The sequence below is a fragment of the Narcine bancroftii genome, chromosome 4 (assembly GCF_036971445.1).
Source record: "Narcine bancroftii isolate sNarBan1 chromosome 4, sNarBan1.hap1, whole genome shotgun sequence".
Classification (NCBI taxonomy): domain Eukaryota; kingdom Metazoa; phylum Chordata; class Chondrichthyes; order Torpediniformes; family Narcinidae; genus Narcine; species Narcine bancroftii.
This window is the reverse complement of record NC_091472.1, coordinates 318,207,129-318,227,526: the sequence shown is the minus strand read 5'-3', so window position 1 is coordinate 318,227,526 and position 20,398 is coordinate 318,207,129. Positions and strand designations below refer to the sequence as shown.

General features: G+C 52.9%; 1 protein-coding gene across 3 annotated transcripts in view; it reads left to right on the top strand.

Moving 5' to 3' along the window:
- Positions 1–20,398, top strand: part of glb1l (galactosidase, beta 1-like) — a 59,345-nt gene that overhangs the window by 32,115 nt on the left and 6,832 nt on the right. For all 3 annotated transcript variants that reach the window (XM_069936083.1, XM_069936082.1, XM_069936081.1), the window contains exons 8-15: positions 3,353–3,474; positions 4,629–4,669; positions 5,100–5,218; positions 5,308–5,382; positions 6,446–6,535; positions 16,350–16,463; positions 16,567–16,698; positions 18,022–18,231. In XM_069936083.1, the coding sequence (XP_069792184.1) occupies positions 3,353–3,474; positions 4,629–4,669; positions 5,100–5,218; positions 5,308–5,382; positions 6,446–6,535; positions 16,350–16,463; positions 16,567–16,698; positions 18,022–18,231 (903 nt within the window). The remainder of the gene's footprint in view (positions 1–3,352; positions 3,475–4,628; positions 4,670–5,099; positions 5,219–5,307; positions 5,383–6,445; positions 6,536–16,349; positions 16,464–16,566; positions 16,699–18,021; positions 18,232–20,398) is intronic.

The window sequence follows — 20,398 nt, the reverse complement described above, 5'->3', positions numbered from 1 at the left end:
TGGGGTTGGGTGTTGGGTTTTTCCTCCTTTGCCTTTTGTCAGTGAGGTGGGCTCTGCGGTCTTCTTCAAAGGAGGTTGCTGCCCGCCAAACTGTGAGGCGCCAAGATGCACAGTTTGAGGTGATATCAGCCCACTGGCCCTGGTCAATGTGGCAGACACCAAGAGATTTCTTTAGGCAGTCCTTGTACCTTTTCTTTGGTGCACCTCTGTCACGGTGGCCAGTGGAGAGCTCGCCATATAACACGATCTTGGGAAGGCGATGGTCCTCCATTCTGGAGACGTGACCCACCCAGCGCAGCTGGATCTTCAGCAGCGTGGACTCGATGCTGTCGACCTCTGCCATCTCGAGTACTTCGACGTTAGGGATGAAAGCACTCCAATGGATGTTGAGGATGGAGCGGAGACAACGCTGGTGGAAGCGTTCTAGGAGGCGTAGGTGATGCCGGTAGAGGACCCATGATTCGGAGCCGAACAGGAGTGTGGGTATGACAATGGCTCTGTATACGCTTATCTTTGTGAGGTTTTTCAGTTGGTTGTTTTTCCAGACTCTTTTGTGTAGTCTTCCAAAGGCGCTATTTGCCTTGGCGAGTCTGTTGTCTATCTCATTGTCGATCCTTGCATCTGATGAAATGGTGCAGCCGAGATAGGTAAACTGGTTGACCGTTTTGAGTTTTGTGTGCCCGATGGAGATGTGGGGGGGCTGGTAGTCATGGTGGGGAGCTGGCTGATGGAGGACCTCAGTTTTCTTCAGGCTGACTTCCAGGCCAAACATTTTGGCAGTTTCCGCAAAGCAGGACGTCAAGCGCTGAAGAGCTGGCTCTGAATGGGCAACTAAAGCAGCATCATCTGCAAAGAGTAGTTCACGGACAAGTTTCTCTTGTGTCTTGGTGTGAGCTTGCAGGCGCCTCAGATTGAAGAGACTGCCATCCGTGCGGTACTGGATGTAAACAGCGTCTTCATTGTTGAGGTCTTTCATGGCTTGGTTCAGCATCATGCTGAAGAAGATTGAAAAGAGGGTTGGTGCGAGAACACAGCCTTGCTTCACGCCATTGTTGATGGAGAAGGGTTCAGAGAGCTCATTGATGTATCTGACCCGACCTTGTTGGTTTTCGTGCAGTTGGATAATCATGTTGAGGAACTTTGGGGAACATTGATGCGCTCTAGTATTTGCCAAAGCCCTTTCCTGCTCACGGTGTCGAAGGCTTTGGTGAGGTCAACAAAGGTGATGTAGAGTCCTTTGTTTTGTTCTCTGCACTTTTCTTGGAGCTGTCTGAGGGCAAAGACCATGTCAGTAGTTCCTCTGTTTGCGCGAAAGCCGCACTGTGATTCTGGGAGAATATTCTCGGCAACACTAGGTATTATTCTATTTAGTAGAATCCTAGCGAAGATTTTGCCTGCAATGGAGAGCAGCAATTACTAAGATAGCCAGAAACTGATTAGGGACAGTCAACATAACTTTGATTGTGGTAGGTCATGTTTAACCAATGTTATTTGAGGAGGTTACCAGGAATGATGAAGGAAAGGCTGTGGATGTTGTCTACGTGGTCCTTAGTAAGGCCTTTGACAAAGTCCAACATGGGAGGTTGGCCAGGAAGGTTCAGATGCTGGTTATTCATGGTGAAGTAGTGAACTGGATTTGACGATGGCTGGACGGGAGAAGCCAGAGAGTGGTGGTGGATGATGCATCTCAGACTGGAGGCTTGTGACTAGTGGTGCTTCAGGGATTGGTGCTGGGACCATTGTTGTTTATCATCCAGATCATTAATATAGATGACAATGTGGTAAATTGGATCAACAAGTTTGCAGATGACACGAAGATTGGAGGTGTAGTGGACAGCAAAGTTTTTCAAAACTTAAAGAGGGATTTGGACCATCTGGAAAAATGGGCTGAAAAATGGCAGATGGAGACAAGTATGAGGTGTTGCATTTTGGAAGGACAAACCAAGGTAGGACAAATGCAGCAAATGGTCAGGCACTGAGGAGTGTGGTAGAACAGGGATCTGGGAATACAGATACATAATTCCCTGAAAGTGGTGTCACAGGTGGACAGGGTTGGAGAGAGATTTTGGCATCTTGGCCTTCAGAAATCAAAGTATTGAGTACAGGAGTTGGGATGTGAGGGTGAAGTTGTATAAGACATTGGTGAGGCCAAATTTGGAGAATTGTGTGCAGTTTTGGTCACCGAACTACAGGAAAGATATCAATAAAATTGAAAGAGGGCAGAGAAGATTGACTAGGATGTTGCCCAGACTTCAGGAACTGAGTTACAGGAAAGGTTAAACAGGTTAGGACTTTATTCCCTGGAGTGTAGAAGAATGAGGGGAGATATGATTGAGGTATTTAAAATTATGAGGGGGACAGACAGAGTAAATGTAGGTCGGCTTTTTCCACTGAGGGTGTGTGAGTTACAAACCAGAGAACATGGGTTAAGAGTGAAAGGGGAAAAGTTTAGAGGGAACATGAGGGGAAACTTCTTCACACAGAGAGTGGAGGAGGGGGGTAGAACATCTGCCAGCTGAAGTGGTGAATGTGGGCTCGATTTTAAGAAGAATTTGGACAAGTACATGGATAGGAGGGATATGGAGGCCTATGGACTGGGTCCAGGTCAGTGGGACTAGGCAGAAAAATGGATCACCAGAGACTAAAAGGGCTGAAAGGGCCTGTTTCTGTGCTGTAATGTTCTGTGGTGTACGGATGAGGGGTAATGGGACAGGGTGAGGGTTTAATGCAGGCATGATGGGCCTGGCGGAAGGGGTTAGGGTTTGTGAGAAGGCTGGAGTGTGTGGGGGAGAGGTTAGGGTGTGGGGGGTGTGGTTTGGGGGAGTAGGTAGGAGTGAGGGGATTGGAGGAGGGGCGTGAGGGATGGGAATATTGGGTCAGTGTGAGGGAGTGAGGAGGACTAGGGAAGGGTAGAAGATGGGGAGAAGGGAGTTTTCAGTAGGGGTGAGGGGGTGGGCAAGAGGGGTTGAGGGAGGGGTAAAGAGTGAGGTGGGGAAGGGTGTTGGGAGCAATGAGGTGGTCGGGAGGGGTTGGGGGAAGGGTGAGGTGGTGGCAAGGGGAGCGAAGGGGTGTGGAAGAGGGGGTGGGGGCAGGCAAGGGGGTGGTGTGGGTGAGGGGTGTAGATCGGGGTAGGGTGGCCATTCCAAAAGTAGAACATGGTCATGGTTACCATAAATACAGTGTGTTAACATTTATTGTTTTTGCAATACTGTTTAAATCTTACATAATTTTTTGAAATGCACAGTATTTATGGTAGCCGTCATCATGTCCTCCTTTTGGAAATTTGGTCAGGTCCACCCTAGATGAGGGTGTTAGCTCTATGCCAAGCCTTCTTGCCCATGTGTGGTCCCAGGTGAACTCGGAGCTGTACGTGGGCTGGCTGGATTACTGGGGTGTGGAGCATTCGCTGGTCCCCATCCCCAACGTCACCGGCACGCTGCAAGAGGTGCTGCAACTGGGGGCCAACGTCAATATGTGAGGCGATCACCCTGCTATGCCCCTCTTCTGACCCCCTCCGATTCACCCCACTGATCCCCCGATCCCTCCTCCGACCCCTCCCCGAGCCCCCCTCCTCCGACCCCCCCTCCTCCGAGCCGCCCTCCTCCGAGCCGCCCTCCTCCGAGCCGCCCTCCTCCGAGCCGCCCTCCTCCGAGCCGCCCTCCTCCGAGCCGCCCTCCTCCGAGCCGCCCTCCTCCGAGCCGCCCTCCTCCGAGCCCCCCTCCTCCGAGCCCCCCTCCTCCGAGCCCCCCTCCTCCGAGCCCCCCTCCTCCGAGCCCCCCTCCTCCGAGCCCCCCTCCTCCGAGCCCCCCTCCTCCGAGCCCCCCTCCTCCGAGTCCCCCACCTCCGAGCCCCCCACCTCCGAGCCCCCCACCGAGCCCCCACCTCCGAGCCCCCCACCTCCGAGCCCCCCCTCCGATCCCCCCTCCTTAGACCCTCCCTCCTCTTCTAACCCCCTCCTCAAAGGCTCCTTCTCCTTTCTACCTTCTCTCCTGTTGAAGAGAGGGTGGGCTGCTGTCATGTACATTCTGGGTGTCGGCGCCGGGAACAGTCGTGGGAGCTGGGGATCCATGCCAGGGCTGGGTGTGGTGCTGAGTCAATACTGGGAGTAGTCGTGGGTGCTGGGTCAGTGCTGGGAATGGCTGTGGGTGCTGGGTCAGTGCTGGGAGTGGCCGTGGGTGCCGGGAGAGTGGCCGTGGGTGCTGGGTCAGTGCCAGGACTGGGCGTGGGTGCTGGATCAGTGCTGGGAGTGTCTGTGGGTGCTGGATCAGTGCTGGGAGTGTCTGTAGGTGCTGGGTCAGTGCCAGGAGTGGCCGTGGGTGCTGGGTCAGTTCTGGGACTGGGCTGTGGGTGCTGGGATCCATGCCGGGAGTGGGTGTGGGTGCTGGGTCAATGCCGGGAGTGGGCGTGGGTGCTAGGGATCCATGCCGTGTGTCGGTGCTGGGTCCGTGCTGGGAGTGGGCGTGGGTGCTGGGGATCCATGCCAGGTGGGCTTGGGTGCTAGGTCAGTGCCGGGAGTGGGCATGGGTGCTAGGTTAGTGTCGGGAGTCGGTACAGTTGCCATCGTTGGCGTGGGTGCCGTTGCCGGGAACTGATCATGGGCTTTGGGTCTTGCTCCCTGCTCTCTCCAGGTACATGTTCGAAGGTGGCACCAACTTCGGCTACTGGAACGGTGAGTAGTCGGCGCCGAGCCCAGACCTGACTTGTGGGGCAGTTGGTCTCAGGGTGGAAATCGAGATGGGGCAGTAATATGTGGGAGGGGAGGTAGGAGGGAAGGATAGGAATGGTTGGGGGAGAGGGGGAGATGGATGGGAAGGGGGAGGGGATGGATGAGAGGCAGTGAGGGATGGGTGCAAGGAAATGGACAGGGAATAGATCAAAGGGGTGTTAAGGGGCGGGAGAGGGGAGGGGATGGGGTCTATTAACGGGAGGAAATGGGATGGGATAAGGGGAGAGGAGAGGTGTTGGAGAGGAGGGAAGGGGAGTTATGATGGGGTGTTCGAAAGGAGATGGAAGAGGAGGGGACTGAGTGGTGTTAGAGTGGGGAGGGGATGACTCAGGTGAGAGATGTGGGTCCTCATGGAGGATGGTTGACCCTGCAGGTGCGGACTACAACAACAAGTACCGTCCTGTCACCACCAGTTATGACTACGATGCCCCCCTGTCTGAGGCTGGAGACCCCCGGGAAAAATACCACGCCGTGCGCACGGTGATCAGCAAGGTGAGGGGGGGGGTTAGTGATGGGGGGGGATGTAATGGTGGGGGGGGGGGAGTGAACTGTAATGATGTCTCTCCCATTTATTGACTCAGTTCCGGGAAGTCCCCGTGGGTCCAGTCCCTCCGCCCACCCTGAAGGTTGCCTACGGCCGAGTGTCTATGACCAAGGTGAGGACTGATTCATGACCCTGGTTTGACCCCTGACCCACACAGACCCACCACCCACGCCAATCCGCTATCCCCGCTCGCTGCCCTGTCCCTCCCGCACTGCCCCCGTTCCCCCTGCGCTGCCCCCGTTCCCCCTGCGCTGCCCCCGTTCCCCCAGCGCTGCCCCCGTTCCCCCAGCGCTGCCCCCCGTTCCCCCCCCGCTGCCCCCGTCCCCCCCGCGCTGCCCCCGTCCCCCCCCGCGCTGCCCCCGTCCCCCCCCGCGCTGCCCCCGTCCCCCCCGCGCTGCCCCCGTCCCCCCCGCGCTGCCCCCGTCCCCCCCGCGCTGCCCCGTCCACCCCGCGCTGCCCCCGTCCCCCCCCGCGCTGCCCCCGTCCCCCCCGCGCTGCCCCGTCCCCCCCCCGCGCTGCCCCCGTCCCCCCCCGCGCTGCCCCCGTCCCCCCCGCGCTGCCCCCGTCCCCCCCGCGCTGCCCCCGTCCCCCCCCGCGCTGCCCCCGTCCCCCCCGCGCTGCCCCCGTCCCCCCCGCGCTGCCCCCCGTCCCCCCCGCGCTGCCCCCGTCCCCCCCCGCGCTGCCCCCGTCCCCCCCGCGCTGCCCCCGTCCCCCCCGCGCTGCCCCCGTCCCCCCCGCGCTGCCCCCGTCCCCCCCGCGCTGCCCCCGTCCCCCCCCGCGCTGCCCCCGTCCCCCCCCGCGCTGCCCCGTCCCCCCCGCGCTGCCCCCGTCCCCCCCGCGCTGCCCCCGTCCCCCCCAGCGCTGCCCCCGTCCCCCCCGCGCTGCCCCCGTCCCCCCCGCGCTGCCCCCGTCCCCCCCGCGCTGCCCCCGTCCCCCCCGCGCTGCCCCCGTCCCCCCCGCGCTGCCCCGTCCCCCCCGCGCTGCCCCCGTCCCCCCCGCGCTGCCCCCGTCCCCCCCGCGCTGCCCCCGTCCCCCCCGCGCTGCCCCCGTTCCCCCAGCGCTGCCCCCGTTCCCCCAGCGCTGCCCCCGTTCCACCCGCGCTGCCCCCGTTCCCCCGCGCTGCCCCCGTTCCCCCCCCCAGCTGCCCCCGACATCACTGCTGCTCTGAGTCCTAGGTGGGAGCTCTTGTGGACCTGCTTCAAGTCCTTTCTCCCGGCGGAGCCACCAACAGCACCTACCCTCTAACCTTCGAGGAGATGGAGCAGGTAGGAGATGCACCCACCTCATGAGTAGCCTCACCCACCTCATGAGTAGCCTCACTCACCATCTGGCACCCAAGGGTGATAGGGCACAGAGTGACTGCTTCACTACAGGGGAAGGGAGGGTGGGTGCTGTAGAGGATGGGATGGGGCTGGGGAGGGCAGATGTCCTGTGCTGGGGTGGGTGGATGGGATGGAGGGCAGCGTGGGGGCTGAGAGGGGAGCCCGGTGCTGGGGAACAGGGTGAAGGACAGGGTGGATGCTGGGCAGGGAGGGTTGGGGTGCGGGTGTTCACCTGATCTATGGCTCCAATGATTTTGTCCCCCCCTGTGCGATCTCCTCTCATCCCCCTGCCCTACAAAGAATAAAGCCACGACCGGCTCCACCTCTCCCTGTAGCTCAGCCACCCCGGGTCCTGGCAACGTCTTCGTAAATCTGCACCTTCTCCACTTCGACAACCATTCCCACAGCCCGGTGACCAGAACTGAACACAGTGCTCAAAGTGGGATCTCCCAACATCCTGTCAAACTAGAACGTGACCTCCCAATATCTGTACTCAGTTCTCTGAATGATGAAGGCCGAGGTGCCAGAAGGCTTTTTGATCTCGCTCTCTGCCTGTGACACCATTTTCAATGTACCATGTTCCTGTATTCCCAGATCCCTCTGCTCTACAACACTCCCCTGGACCCCTCTGCTCTCCAACACTCCCCTGGACCCCTCTGCTCTCCAACACTCCCCTGGACCCCTCTGCTCTCCAACACTCCCCCGGACCCCTCTGCTCTACAACACTCTCCTGGACCCCTCTGCTCCACAACACTCCCCCGGACCCCTCTGCTCCACAACACTCCCCCAGACTCCTCTGCTCTCTAACATTCCCCCGGACCCCTCTGCTCTCCAACACTCCCCCGGATCCCTCTGCTCTCCAACATTCCCCCGGACCCCTATGCTCTCCAACACTCCCCCGGACCCCTACATTCCCCGGACCCCTACATTCCCCCGGACCCCTACATTCCCCCGGACCCCTACATTCCCCCGGACCCCTACATTCCCCCGGACCCCTACATTCCCCCGGACCCCTACATTCCCCCGGACCCCTACATTCCCCCGGACCCCTACATTCCCCCGGACCCCTACATTCCCCCGGACCCCTACATTCCCCCGGACCCCTACATTCCCCCGGACCCCTACATTCCCCCGGACCCCTACATTCCCCGGACCCCTACATTCCCCCGGACCCCTACATTCCCCCGGACCCCTACATTCCCCCGGACCCCTACATTCCCCGGACCCCTACATTCCCCCGGACCCCTACATTCCCCGGATCCTGACCATTCCCAGTGAATGTCCTTCCCACATTACACCTGCCAAAAAGCAACTCCTCACATTTCTCTGTATTATATCGACCATTCCTCTCCCCACCTGCACAACCGATCGAGATCCTGCTGCGAACATCAGCCACCGTCTTCTCTCTACAATAACGGACACGTTAGTGTCATCCACAAATTCTCATCATGTCATGGACATTTTCATCGGAGTCATTGATGTGGATTCAGTTCTTGATTGGCCAGTTTGACATTTATTGCCTCTCTCCATTTGCTCTTGAACTGGGGGTCAGAGGGGGCTCCAGGTTGCTTTCCTCAACCAGAACGGGTTTGAGCCCAGATGCGGTTTCTGGGTAATTGTTAAATTCCAAATTAATTTAAATTCCACAGCTGCTGTGGTGGGATTCGAAATCCTGGCCCAGACCTCCAGCTCTCGTGCAGTGCACCAATGGGGCAACCATGCGTGGTAACGGCAGGAGGTGGACAGCGAGAGAGATGGTGCAAGAGGATGGATGGAGGGAGGGAAGTGAGGCAGAGGTGGGGGGACCACAGAGCACTGGTGGGAAAGATGTGGGCTCTGGCTTGAGCTTGCGGGCTGCTGGGGATGAGGGGCAGGGGTTTACCCTGCTGACTGTGGCCCCGGCCAAGGGACAGAACCTCACTGGAGGGCCTCAAAGGGAGAGTGTGAAGGGGGAAGCAGGATTTGGAGGTAGAGTCAGGGATGATAGGAAATGAGCAAGGGAAAGCTGAGAATGGCGGACGTGGAAGCAGGAGTTTGTGAAGAAGTGCCTGCAGTGTGGCGTCTTGTGTTGACAGAGCAGTGGGCATGGGCCATAGGGTCAAAGGGTCGCCTTCAGGGCTGGGGGGATCAGGTGGCTTCAGGAGGGAGGGTAGGAGCTGATTGGATGCTCTCTAACCTAGCGATGGGGGCTCAGTCTGGTAGCAGCCTATTGGTCAATGCCCCCTAAGCTGGCATTCAGAATTCAATTAATTTGCCTGCCTTGGCCCTCTGCTATTCCAATCAATAATCTGAATTGGAGCACAGTCTGAGTGAAACAGTTGCCCCTTCAATCCTGCCTAGATCTTCCCTTCTCACCTTCAACCTCTGCCCTCTGAGTCTAGAATCGTCTCTCCTGGGGAGAAAAGCTCTGAGTATTTTCTTTATCCATTCCCCTCATGATTTTATAAACATCACAATCAATTTATTGAATCGAACAAGTCACAAAATCCGTTGTTTTGTTACAACATCACAGGGCAAACATTTATATAAAGCACCTTACAATAATAAATATAAAAAGTGCACGAAAAGTCAAAGTGAGACAGGGTCTGTGATTCATGGATTATTCAGGAATCTGATGGCGGAGGGGAAGAAGCCGTTCTTGTGCTGTTGAGGGCTCATCTTCAGGCTCCTGTACTTTTCCCTGATGGTAGCAGAGTGAAGAGGGCATGGCTTGGGTGGTGGGGGTCTTTGAGGAGAGAAGCTCAGCCTCCATTGCTCCAGGTAGTAAAGACCCACACTCTCCAAACTCTTCCGAGAACCCCTCCAGTCCCGGGACCATCCTTGCTGAATCTTCTTTGCACCCCCTTCCAATTTATTGATGTCCTTCCGACAGCTGGGAGACCAGAACCACATGCGGTGCTATAAGTGTTGTTTGTCCAGCTGAATCATGAGTTGCCATCGTTTATACTTTACTCTGCACCCAGCAATGCCAGTGTGCCAAACACCTTCCACACCATCTCATCCACTGGAGACACCACTCTCAAGGAACTCTGCCCCTGTACCCCAGGTCTCTCTGCTCTACCGCACTCTCCACATGTACATCCACCCTCGGTCTGCCTTCCCAAAGTCACACCGGTCAGAGTTAAAATCCATTTGCCACTCTTTGACCCACCTTCCCGAATGATCCAGATCCTATTGGAAACTTAGATTTCCTTCCTCATTGTCCATTACACAACCAATTCTACTCTCATCCACAAATCTACCCATCAAGTTAACCACATCGCCATCAAATTGTTAATCTACCTGACAAACAGTAGTGGGCCCAGTACCGACCCCTGTGGCCCACCACTGCACACAGCCTCCCTCCACGACACCAATTTTGAATCCAACAAGCCAGTTTACAGTGGATCTCCAGCGACTAACATTTCAGACTAACCTATCATGAGGGACCTTGTCAAAGGCCTTGCTAAAGTCCGTATAGACAACATCCACTACCTGCCCTCATCAAACCTTTGTCACCTCTTTCTCTCTGCAGTTTTGGTCACCTTATCTAAGGAAGGATGTTCTTGCAATGGAGGGAGTGCAGAGACGATTCACCAGGCTGATACCTGGAATGGCAGAAATGACTTAGGAGGAAAGATTGCACAAATTGGGATTGTACTCGCTGGAGTTTAGAAGATTGAGAGGGGATCTCATAGAGTCAAATAAAATTCTGGCAGGACTGGACAGAATGGATGCAGATGGGATGTTTCCAATGGCAGGACTGGACAGAATGGATGCAGATGGGATGTTTCCAATGGTGGGGGAGTCCAGAACCCGGGGCCATGGTTTGAGGATAATAGGCAAACCATTTAGGACCGAGATGAGGAGGAATTTCAATACCCAGAGGGTGGTGAATCTGTGGAATTCATTGCCACAGAGGGCAGTAGAGGCAGGTTCATTAAATCTATTTAAGAGGGAATTAGATCTATTTCTTTAGTATAAGGGTATTAAAGGTTACGGAGAGAAGGCGGGGACGGGGGTACTGAACTTTAAGATCAACCATGATCTCGTTAAATGGCGGAGCAGGCTCGAAGGGTCGAATGACCTACTCCTGCTCCTATCTTCTATGTTTCTATGTCACCTCTTCCAAACACTATCAGATTTATGAGGCGTTATCTCCACCCACCAATACACACCAACTAGTTCCATCCAGTGGAGGTAGACAAGAAATCTGCAGGTGCTGGGGTCAAGCACAACCCACAAAAGTGCTGGAGAAACTCAGCAGGTCACACAGCGTCCACAGGGAGAAAAGGCCGTGTTGTTTCAGGCCAGAGTGGTGCTGCGTGATCTGCTGAGTTCCTCCAGAAATCTTGTGCCCTGCACAACCTCCAGACTGTCCAACTATCTGCAGATCCTGTCCCTCAGAAACCCATCCAGCAATTTTTCAACCACTGGTGTCGAGCTCATGAGCCTGTCATTTCCTGGCCTGCCCTTGCTGCCCGTTTTAAATAACGGCACATTACCCCCCCCCCACCCCCCTCCAGACATCTGTCACCACCTGGGGCCAAAGATGATGAAACCACCTCAGCAAGCCCATCTGCAATTCCTTCCCCAGCGGCCCTTCTTCAGGCCCCAGGGATTGTCCACTTCAATGTGCTTCAAGACTATAGAGACTCTTCCCTGGTTGTTCCAGTGTGGTTCAGCACTTCCCCACTCGTTCCTCCAATTCCTTCCCTTCCACCATCTTGGCCACAGTAAAGATTGAGAATTCATTCAAACCCTCACCTATCTCCGGCAGCTTCATACAGCACGGTAACAGGCCCTTCTGGCTCACGAGCCCATATCCCCATTAACCTACAATCCTGGTACGTTTTGAAGGGTGGGATGAAACCGGACCCCCAGAGGAAACCCACGTAGACACGGGGAAAATGTACAAACTCCTTTAATGGGATCAATTATCTCCCTCGCATCCTGCAGAAGCTCTTGGGATTCTCCTTGATCCTGCCCACCAGCTCCATCTCATGTCCTCCTGGTTTCCTTGTAAGCGTTCTCCTGCACGTCCTGTACTGATCAAGGGATTTGCTCGATGTGGACTTCTTAAATCTGATATTCCTGACCAGAGCCTCATCACCCCGGCCAGGATGGTTACACGTCCCAGCCTTGCCCTTCACCCTGACAGGAGCACGTAGATCCTTAACACCAGCTGTCTCATCTTTAAAAATGTCCCACTTTGTATCTGTCCCCTCACCTGCAAACATCCGCTCCCACACTCTGTCCTTTGTCACCTCTAGGCTTCAGCCCTGGCTTACTTCTCCCTTTATATATGTAATTTTTCCACTTCTATCTAGAAAGTTGGTTGGTTATTTGTACCCACAGATCCCGCCTGACCCTCTGAATCCATCCACCAATTCCACTTCACTTCTGTAATTCCTGTCTTAACTGCCAAGAAACCAGGACGGTAACATAGACCAGCCTCACCTTCCTCCAGAGCTGTTTTAAAACGTGGTCACGGGGCCCAAGGTTCCCCCACCTCAGTCATGTGCCCTCTTGTCCTCTCGGAGGAGGACCAGTGTGTGCCCTCTCTATCGTGGCTCTCTCCCTAAAGTGAACTGACCAATATGGTGTTTGGCAGCAAAGAAGGGTAAATCTTGGGCCAGATGGTTCCATTTCAAATTTATTGTTAGAGAACATACACGATATCACATACAACCCTGAGATCCCTTTTTCCTGCGGACCAGGCAGAATTACCACTAATTGGTTGTACAAAAAAACTACTCAGCGTAAACATATAAAAAAAAGCTGTAAACAGATAACGAATGTAAACCAATCAACAATGGAACCAGCAGAGTGATGGTCACCAGACTAGAAGGGCTGAATGGCCTGTTTTCTGTGCAATAAATAGAACAAAAAGAAAAGCACAAGTAAGAGTTCTTAAATGAGTCCCCGATGGAGTTTGTTGTTGGGGAGTCTGATGGTGGAGGGGGAGCAGCTGTACCTGAACCTGATGGGTGTGAGTCTTGTGGCACCGAGACCTCTTTCCTGATGGTAACAATGTGTGCTGGGTGGTGTGGATCCTTGATGATTGCTGCTGCTCTCCGACACCAGCGTTCCCTGTAGATGTTCTCGATGGTGGGGAGGGTTTTGCCTGTGATGTCCTGGGCTGTGTTCACTACCTTTTGGAGAGCTTTATGTTCAGGGATATTGGTGTCCCTGTAGCAGACCGTGATGCAGCTGGTCAGCACACTTTCCACCACACCTCTAGAAATTTGCCAGGGTCTCTGGTCTCATATCAAACCTCCACAAACTCCTGAGGAAGTCGATGCACTGACGAGCTTTCTTCACGATGCCATTGGTGTTTTGGGTCCAGGAAAGGTCCTCTGAGATAGAAACTCTCAAAAACCTAAAGTTTCTCACCTTCCCCCCTCTGATCCCCCAATGATCACTGGATCATACACACCTGGATTACCCTTCCTGAAATCAACAATCAGGTCCTTAGTTTGGGTGACATTGAGTGTGAGGTTGTTGTTGTTGTACCATTCAGCTAAGTTTTCAATCTCCCTCCTGGGTGCAGACTCACCACCTTACAACCCACCACTATGGTATCGTCAGCAAATTTGTACATGGTGTTATTGTCAGATCGAGCCACAGTTGTAGGTGTAAAGTGAGTAGAGCAGGGGGCTAGGAACGCAGCCCTATGGTGCTTTGGTACTGATGGAGATTGTGGAGGATAAGTTCTTACCAATCCTCATTGTTTGTGGTCTGGAGGTGAGGAAATCCAGGATCCAATTACACAGTGCGGTATTGAGTCCCAGGTCTTGGAGTTTGATCAGTTTTGAGGGGATGACGGTGTTAAATGGCAAACTGTAGCGATAAAGAGTCAGTAAACCGACAATTGACATGAGGCAGTCATCAAAAGATGTGCTTGGAAAGTGAGTCTGTTCCCCTGGGGGAAATATGTTAGAGGGGCAAGATGGTGAGGGAGAGATTGGGCTGCTTCATGTAGTGAAAGTGTGAGGAAGGACTGACCGTGGATGAAGCAGAAATAGAGCAAGTTGGATGCATTGAAATCTGTGAACTTTAATGCAGGGACTATTAGGAACAGAGCAGATGAATTCAATTTTTAAATGGAAAATAAAAGTCTTAAGAGCTTGTGAAGGGGTCATGAGGAGGCCTCCTTCTACACCTATTTTCTATGTTTGGCGAGCAGGATTGAGAAAAACCCCAAGGCATTCTACGTCTGTGGAGAACAAGAGGGTGAGTCCTGTGAGGATGGGCCCCATCCGGGATGACAGTGGAAACGTGGACATGGAGTCGGAGGAGGTTGCGGAGGTCCTTAATGAATACTTTGCTTCAGTCTTCACCAAAGAAAAGCTCCTTGGCAATTGTGAAGATGACTTGTGGTGGACTGAGGCGCTGGAGCACGTTGATGTTAGGATGTGACAAAGCAGATTGATGAGGGTAGAGATGTGGATGTGGTGTATATGGGTTTCAGTGAGGCATTTGATAAGGTTCCCCATGCAAAGCCCATTCAGAAAGTAGGGAGGCCTGGGATCCAAGGAGGCTTTGCTGTGTGGATACAGAATAGGTTCCCAGAGTAGGCAGAGGGTGGTTGAGGAAGGTTTAGATTCTGCATGAAGGTCTGTGACCAGTGGTGGTCCACAGGGATCTGTTCTGGGACCCCTCCTCTTTGTGATTTTTATAAATGTCCTGGTTAGGAAGTGGAAGGGTGGGTTAGTAAATTAACGGATGACACAAGTGTTGGTGGAGTTGTGGATAGTCTGGAGGGCTGCCAGAGATTACAGAGGGTCATTGATAGGATGCAGAGCTGGGCTGGGATGAGGCAGACAGTTTAATCCAGAAAAGTGTGAAGTGGTTCATGTCAGGAGGTCAAATTTGAAGGCAGAATCCAATGTTAATGGGAAGATGCTGACCAGTGTGGACGGATTGAGAGATCTTGGGGTCCATGTTCAAAGGGACTGAAAGATGGTGCACAGGTTGATGGTGTTGTTAAGAAGGTGACTGGCGTGTTGGTCTTCATTACCCATGGGATTACGTTCAAGAGCCGTGAGGTCATGTTGCAGCAATATAAAACCTTGTTTGGACCCCACTTGGGATATTGGGTTGAGTTCTGGTCACCTCACTGCAGGAAGGATGGGGTAGAGAGGGTGCAGAGGAGATTTACACGGACGCTGCCTGGATCGGAGAACATGCTTTATGAGGAGAGGCTGAGTGAACTTGGCCTTTTCTCCTTGGAGTGATATAGGATGAGGGGAGACCTGATAGAGGTGTACAGGATGAAGAGAGGCGTTGATCATGTGGACGGCCAGAGGCTTTTTAAAAACATAGAACATTACAGCACAGAAATAGGCCCCTTCGACCCTTCTAGTCTGTGCCAAACAATTATTCTACCTAGTCCCACTGACCTGCACCCAAACCATATCCCTCCATACCCCTCCCATCCATGTACCTGTTCAATTCTTCTTAAATGTCAAAATTGAGCCCACATTCACCACCTCAGCTGGAAGCTCATTCCACACCCCCACCACACTCTGCACAGAAGAAGATCCCCCTCATGTTCCCCCTAAACCTTTCCCCTTTCACCCTTAGCCCATGTCCTCTGATTTGAATCTCACCCACCCTCAGTGGGAAAAGCCCACCAACATTTACTCATATTGTTAAACACCTCGATCAAATCTCCCCAGGGAATAAAGTCCTAACCTGTTTATCCTTTCCCTGTAACTCATTCCCCGAGTCCGGGCAACATCCTAGTCAATCTTCTCTGAACTCTTTCTATCTTATTGATAATTTTCCTGTAGTTCGGTGACCAAAACTGCACACAATCCTCTGAATTTGGCCTCCCCAATGTCTTATACAGATGTTCCTCAACTTATGATGGAGTTACGTTCCGATAATCCCGTTGTAAGTGGAAAAAACTATTCTGCACCTACTGAACATCGAAGCTGAGCCAACCTTAAATGTGCTCAGGCCACTTACCATATCAACAGCTGGGAAAACGTACCTAAAACAAAGCCCATCTTATAATTAAATATTGAATACCTTTTATTTCCACACTGAAAAATCAATTTTGATCATTATAGCATTAGCGTATCATCGTAACTTGGAAAATCGTAAGTTGAGACATCGAAAGTAGAGGAATATCTGTACAACTTCACTAAAATGACCAATGTAACATATAGGTTAGCTCACTATAATTTTTTACATCCATTAGATAGGATTCCACAAAAATTAAATAAATTAAATCCTGCCATATCAGATTAATGTTTTTGGTGTAGATTGGAGGTTGGAACCTTTTTTTCATTCAACTTGGCCATGTCCTAAAGTTAGACAATCTTGGTTAGGGGATAGGGAATTTTTGGGGATGAATTACTAGGGTCAAATTCCCACAGGCCCGAAGTTATTTTTACTGAGTAATATTAAGGTTATGAAGCCAAAATTAAATTTAAATATTTATCAGATTGAATTTGTGAGAATTGCTTCAGCAGTTCCTAGGAACTGGGCTGAAGGGCCTGTACTGTTCTATGATCTTGCCCTGATGATCTATCCTCCTCAACTTGTGGAGAGAATTCCTGAATCATCACTCTGGCCTGGTCCCCACATGTCTGAACTTTGAATGGCCTTCCCTCATCTGGAAAACGTGGCTCCTAGCTCGATACTCTCCCACTGGTGGAAACCTCTCGCTCTGTACCATCAGGATCTTATATTATGAGGTCAGCCCTCCTTCTTCTGAACTCCAGGTTCGTTTGCCTCTAATCACGTCCTTCTGTTTGTTCCTCAGTACTTTGGGCTAATGTTGTATCGCACATGGCTGCCAAGTGGCGTGGAGAAGCCCACTCCCCTGCTGTCACTCCTGAACGCAGTGCACGACCGCGCCTACGTCCTGGTCAATGGGGTGAGTGGTGACTGTTCCCGGCTGTCCAGCCCTGTCAACGGAAACACCAATGCCAGTTGTGCGGTAGCTGGGCTGGAGAGATGCTTTGTTGTCTGTGTTACAGGTTTACCAGGGCATATTGGAGAGAGACAATGTGCTGCAGTTAAACATCACTGGACGTCAAGGAGACCTTCTGGACCTTGTGATTGAGAACATGGGCCGCATCAACTTTGGGCCCTGTCTGCTGGACTTCAAGGTAAGGAGGTAACCATTGTAATAAGGTGCTGGGATTGCAGGCATGTGAATGAGGGGGTGGGGGGGAGGGGAAGGGAATGGAGGATCAGCCCCCAGTGCTCCAGCGTGAAGAAACCTCCTCCATTTGCCTGGGTGAATGCTACTCCAGAGGCTCCCTGGAAACCAGACACCCTCCAGGATGAAGTAGGCTGACGATTCAGCACCGATCCTCCCCCAGTCTCTGAGTCACCTTCACCCAGCGTGGACACAGGCCCTCCAGCTAAAGATGCTCACATCAACCAACATGTCCCACCCACATTCGTCCCACCTACATGTGGCCCATATCCTTCAAATCCTGTCCTATCCATGCATCTGTCCCAAGTGTTTCTTAAACATTACTACTGTTCCTGCCCCACCCACCTCCTCTGTCAGCCCATTCCACATACCCTCTGCTCTATAACACTCCCACATATTCCTGCTCTACAACACTCCCCCAGATCCCTCTGCTCTACACTTCTCCAGATCACTCCACTCCGCAACACTCCCCCAGATACATGTTCTACAACAATCGCCCTGATCCCTCTGCTCCACAACACTCACCCTGATCCCTCTGCTCCATGACACTCCCCCAGATCCCTGCTCGACGACACTCCCAGATCCTTGTTCGATGACGACTCCCCCAGATCCCTGTTCGACGACACTCCCCCAGATTCCTCCGCTCGACAACTCCAGTTCCCTCCACTCGACACTCCCCCAGATCCCTCCGCTCGACGACACTCCCCCAGATCCCTCCGCTCGAAGACACTCCCCCAGATCCCTCCGTTTGAAGACACTCCCCCAGATCCCTCCGCTCGAAGACACTCCCCCAGATCCCTCCGCTCGAAGACACTCCCCCAGATCCCTCCGTTTGAAGACACTCCCCCAGATCCCTCCGCTCGACGACACTCCCCCAGATCCCTCCGCTCGACGACACTCCCCCAGATCCCTCCGCTCGAAGACACTCCCCCAGATCCCTCCGCTCGAAGACACTCCCCCAGATCCCATCCATTTACTGTGTAGGTTAGACTTCCCAATATGTAGCACCTCGCGTTCTTTTACCACCCCCTGCAATGGTGCAGAGGTGGCACATTTGCTGTAAACATGCATGGAAGCCGGTGATACCACTCATGCAGTGCTGCCAATATCCTCTATCTCACTATTTCTCTGCATTGTGGGTGGTTCCCTCCAGTGACCCCGACGGTGTGGGAGCTTAGGTGTCGTTCACTGCCCCAGACCCCTCACTTGCATGGGACCTTGTGGGATGTGCCCCTCAGGCCACATGCTCACTGCCTCGGTCTGTTTCCAGGGCCTCGTCAGGAACCTGTCACTGGGTGACACCATCCTCACCGGCTGGTCCATCTTTCCCTTGGCAATCGACGAGATGGTGGCCAATGGCTGGCCACAATCTGCTCAGCTGGATGCAAAGCCAGCAGCCCAAGGCCCCAGCTTCTACTCTGGAACCTTCTCCTCACCAGAGCCTCAGGACACCTACATAATGCTGCAGAATTGGACAAAGGTAATTGCCACGTAACCAGAAGGTGGAGGCTCAGGACACTAAGGGACAGACTGGTCCCAGCTGACCCCAGTACACTGTAGATGTGACCAGGCTTCTGCCTTCACTCCTCGTGCAGCTCTGCTGAATGCCTTGTAGTTCTGCGAGCTACACTTTCGGTGGTGAAGTTCCAGAGGGCTGTTTCAATGAGGAAATCTGGACTGGAGTAGCCAGGTTGTTCTGCTTGGGGGTGTTTGACTGGGTTAATACAGTTTTACTGTTTCCACAGCAGCGGTCCCTGATCTTGGGTGCTAATTGTATGGAGTTTACAAGGATCAGTACATGAAATTACAATGTTGTGGCCAAAAACTTGGCTTGAGCAAGGGCAGGATTGGCTGATGCAGGTATCAGGGTTTAGGGGTTTTAAAATGAATAGGATGGGAGGTTAAAGAGTAGGGGGGTTGGGGGGGGGGAAGTAGCATTACTGGTCAGGGATAGTATCACAGTTATAGAAAGGGAGGGGCTGCAGAGGGAGGGTCCACTGAGTCGGTGTGAGTGGAAGTCAAAAACAGGGAGCTCTCACTGTGCTGGGAGTCGTTTATCGGCCCCCAAATAGCCCTCAGGACACCGAGGAGCAGATAAGCCGGCAGATTTTGGAATGGTGGGAAATACAGGTTGTAGTTATGGGTGATTTCAACTTCCCTAATATTAACCAGCATCTCCTGGCTGCAAGAGGGATGGATGGGGCTGAATTTGTCAGGTGTGTCCAAGAAGGATTCCTCGCACAGTATGTGGACTGGTCGACGAGTGGAGAGGCCGGACTGGATCTGGATCTGGGGAATGAACCTGGTCAGGGGATGGACCTCTCGGTGGAGGAACATTTTGGAGAGAGTGCCCACAACTCCCTGAGATTTAGCACAGCCATGGAAAATGATTAAAACAGCCAAAATGGGAAAGTGTTTAACTGGGGAAGGGCGAATGATGAAGGGATGAGGCAGGAACTAGTGAGATTAGAAACAAATGTTGATGGGTGAAAGCACAGAAGTAACATGGAGGAAGTTTAGGGACCACTTGTGCAGGGTTCAGGATAAGTTTTTCCCAGGGTGTTCTATGGGTATGTCAAGAACAGGATGATGAGAATGAAGGAGCCGCAAGAGAATAAAGGAATTAACATGTGCCTGGAGGCAGAGGAGGTTGGGTATGTCCTAAATCAGTGGTTCTCAACCTTTTTCTTTCCACTCACTTACCACTATGGCATTTAGAGATTCATTCAGAAAGTCTCAGGATCAGTGGAACCTTGGTTGTGAGGATAAAAATTTGACTTGCAGATAGAAAGCAGAGAATAGTAGTGGAAGGAAAGTATTCTGCCTGGAGGTCGGAGACTAGTGGAGGGGTCGCAGGGATCTTTTCTAGGACCCCTGCTCTTTGTGATTTTTATAAATGACCCGGATGAAGAGGCGGAAGGATGGGTCAGTAAGTTTGCGGATGATACGAAGGTTGGAGGAGTTGTGGATGGAGCTGAAGGTTGTTGAAGGTTACAAGAGGATATAGACAGGATGCAGAGTTGGGTAGAAAAGTGGCAGATGGAGTTCAATCCGGATCAGTGTGAGGTGATGCATTTTGGAAGGACAAACCAGAAGGGTGAACACAGGGTTAATGGTTGGTTACTTAAAGAGTGTGGATGAACAGAGGGACCTTGGGGTCCAAATCCAAACATTCCTCAAGGTTGTTGCACAGGTTGATAGGATAGTTAAGAAGGCCTATGGGATGCTGGGCTTTATTAATGGGGGATTGAGTTCAGGAGTCAAGAGGTCATGTTGCAACTTTCTAAATCTCTGGTGAGACCACACTTAAAGTATTGTGTTCAGTTCTGGTCACCTCATTATAGGAAGGATGTGGAAGGTATTGGAGAGGGTGCAGAGGAGATTGACTAGGATGTTGCCTGGATTGGAAAATGTCTTTTGAGGCAAGGTTAGCAGAGCTGGGAACTTTTCACTTTGGAGTGTAGAAGGATGAGAGGAGACTTAATGGAGCTCAATGTTCTAGGGCTAGGGTGGTACGTGGGGCTTTATAAATCAGAGCATTGAGTCTCGGAGCTGGGATGTTATATTAAACTTGTACAAGGCATTGGTGAGGCCAAATTTGGAGAATTGTGTACAATTTTGGTCACCAAAGTATAGGAAATATATCA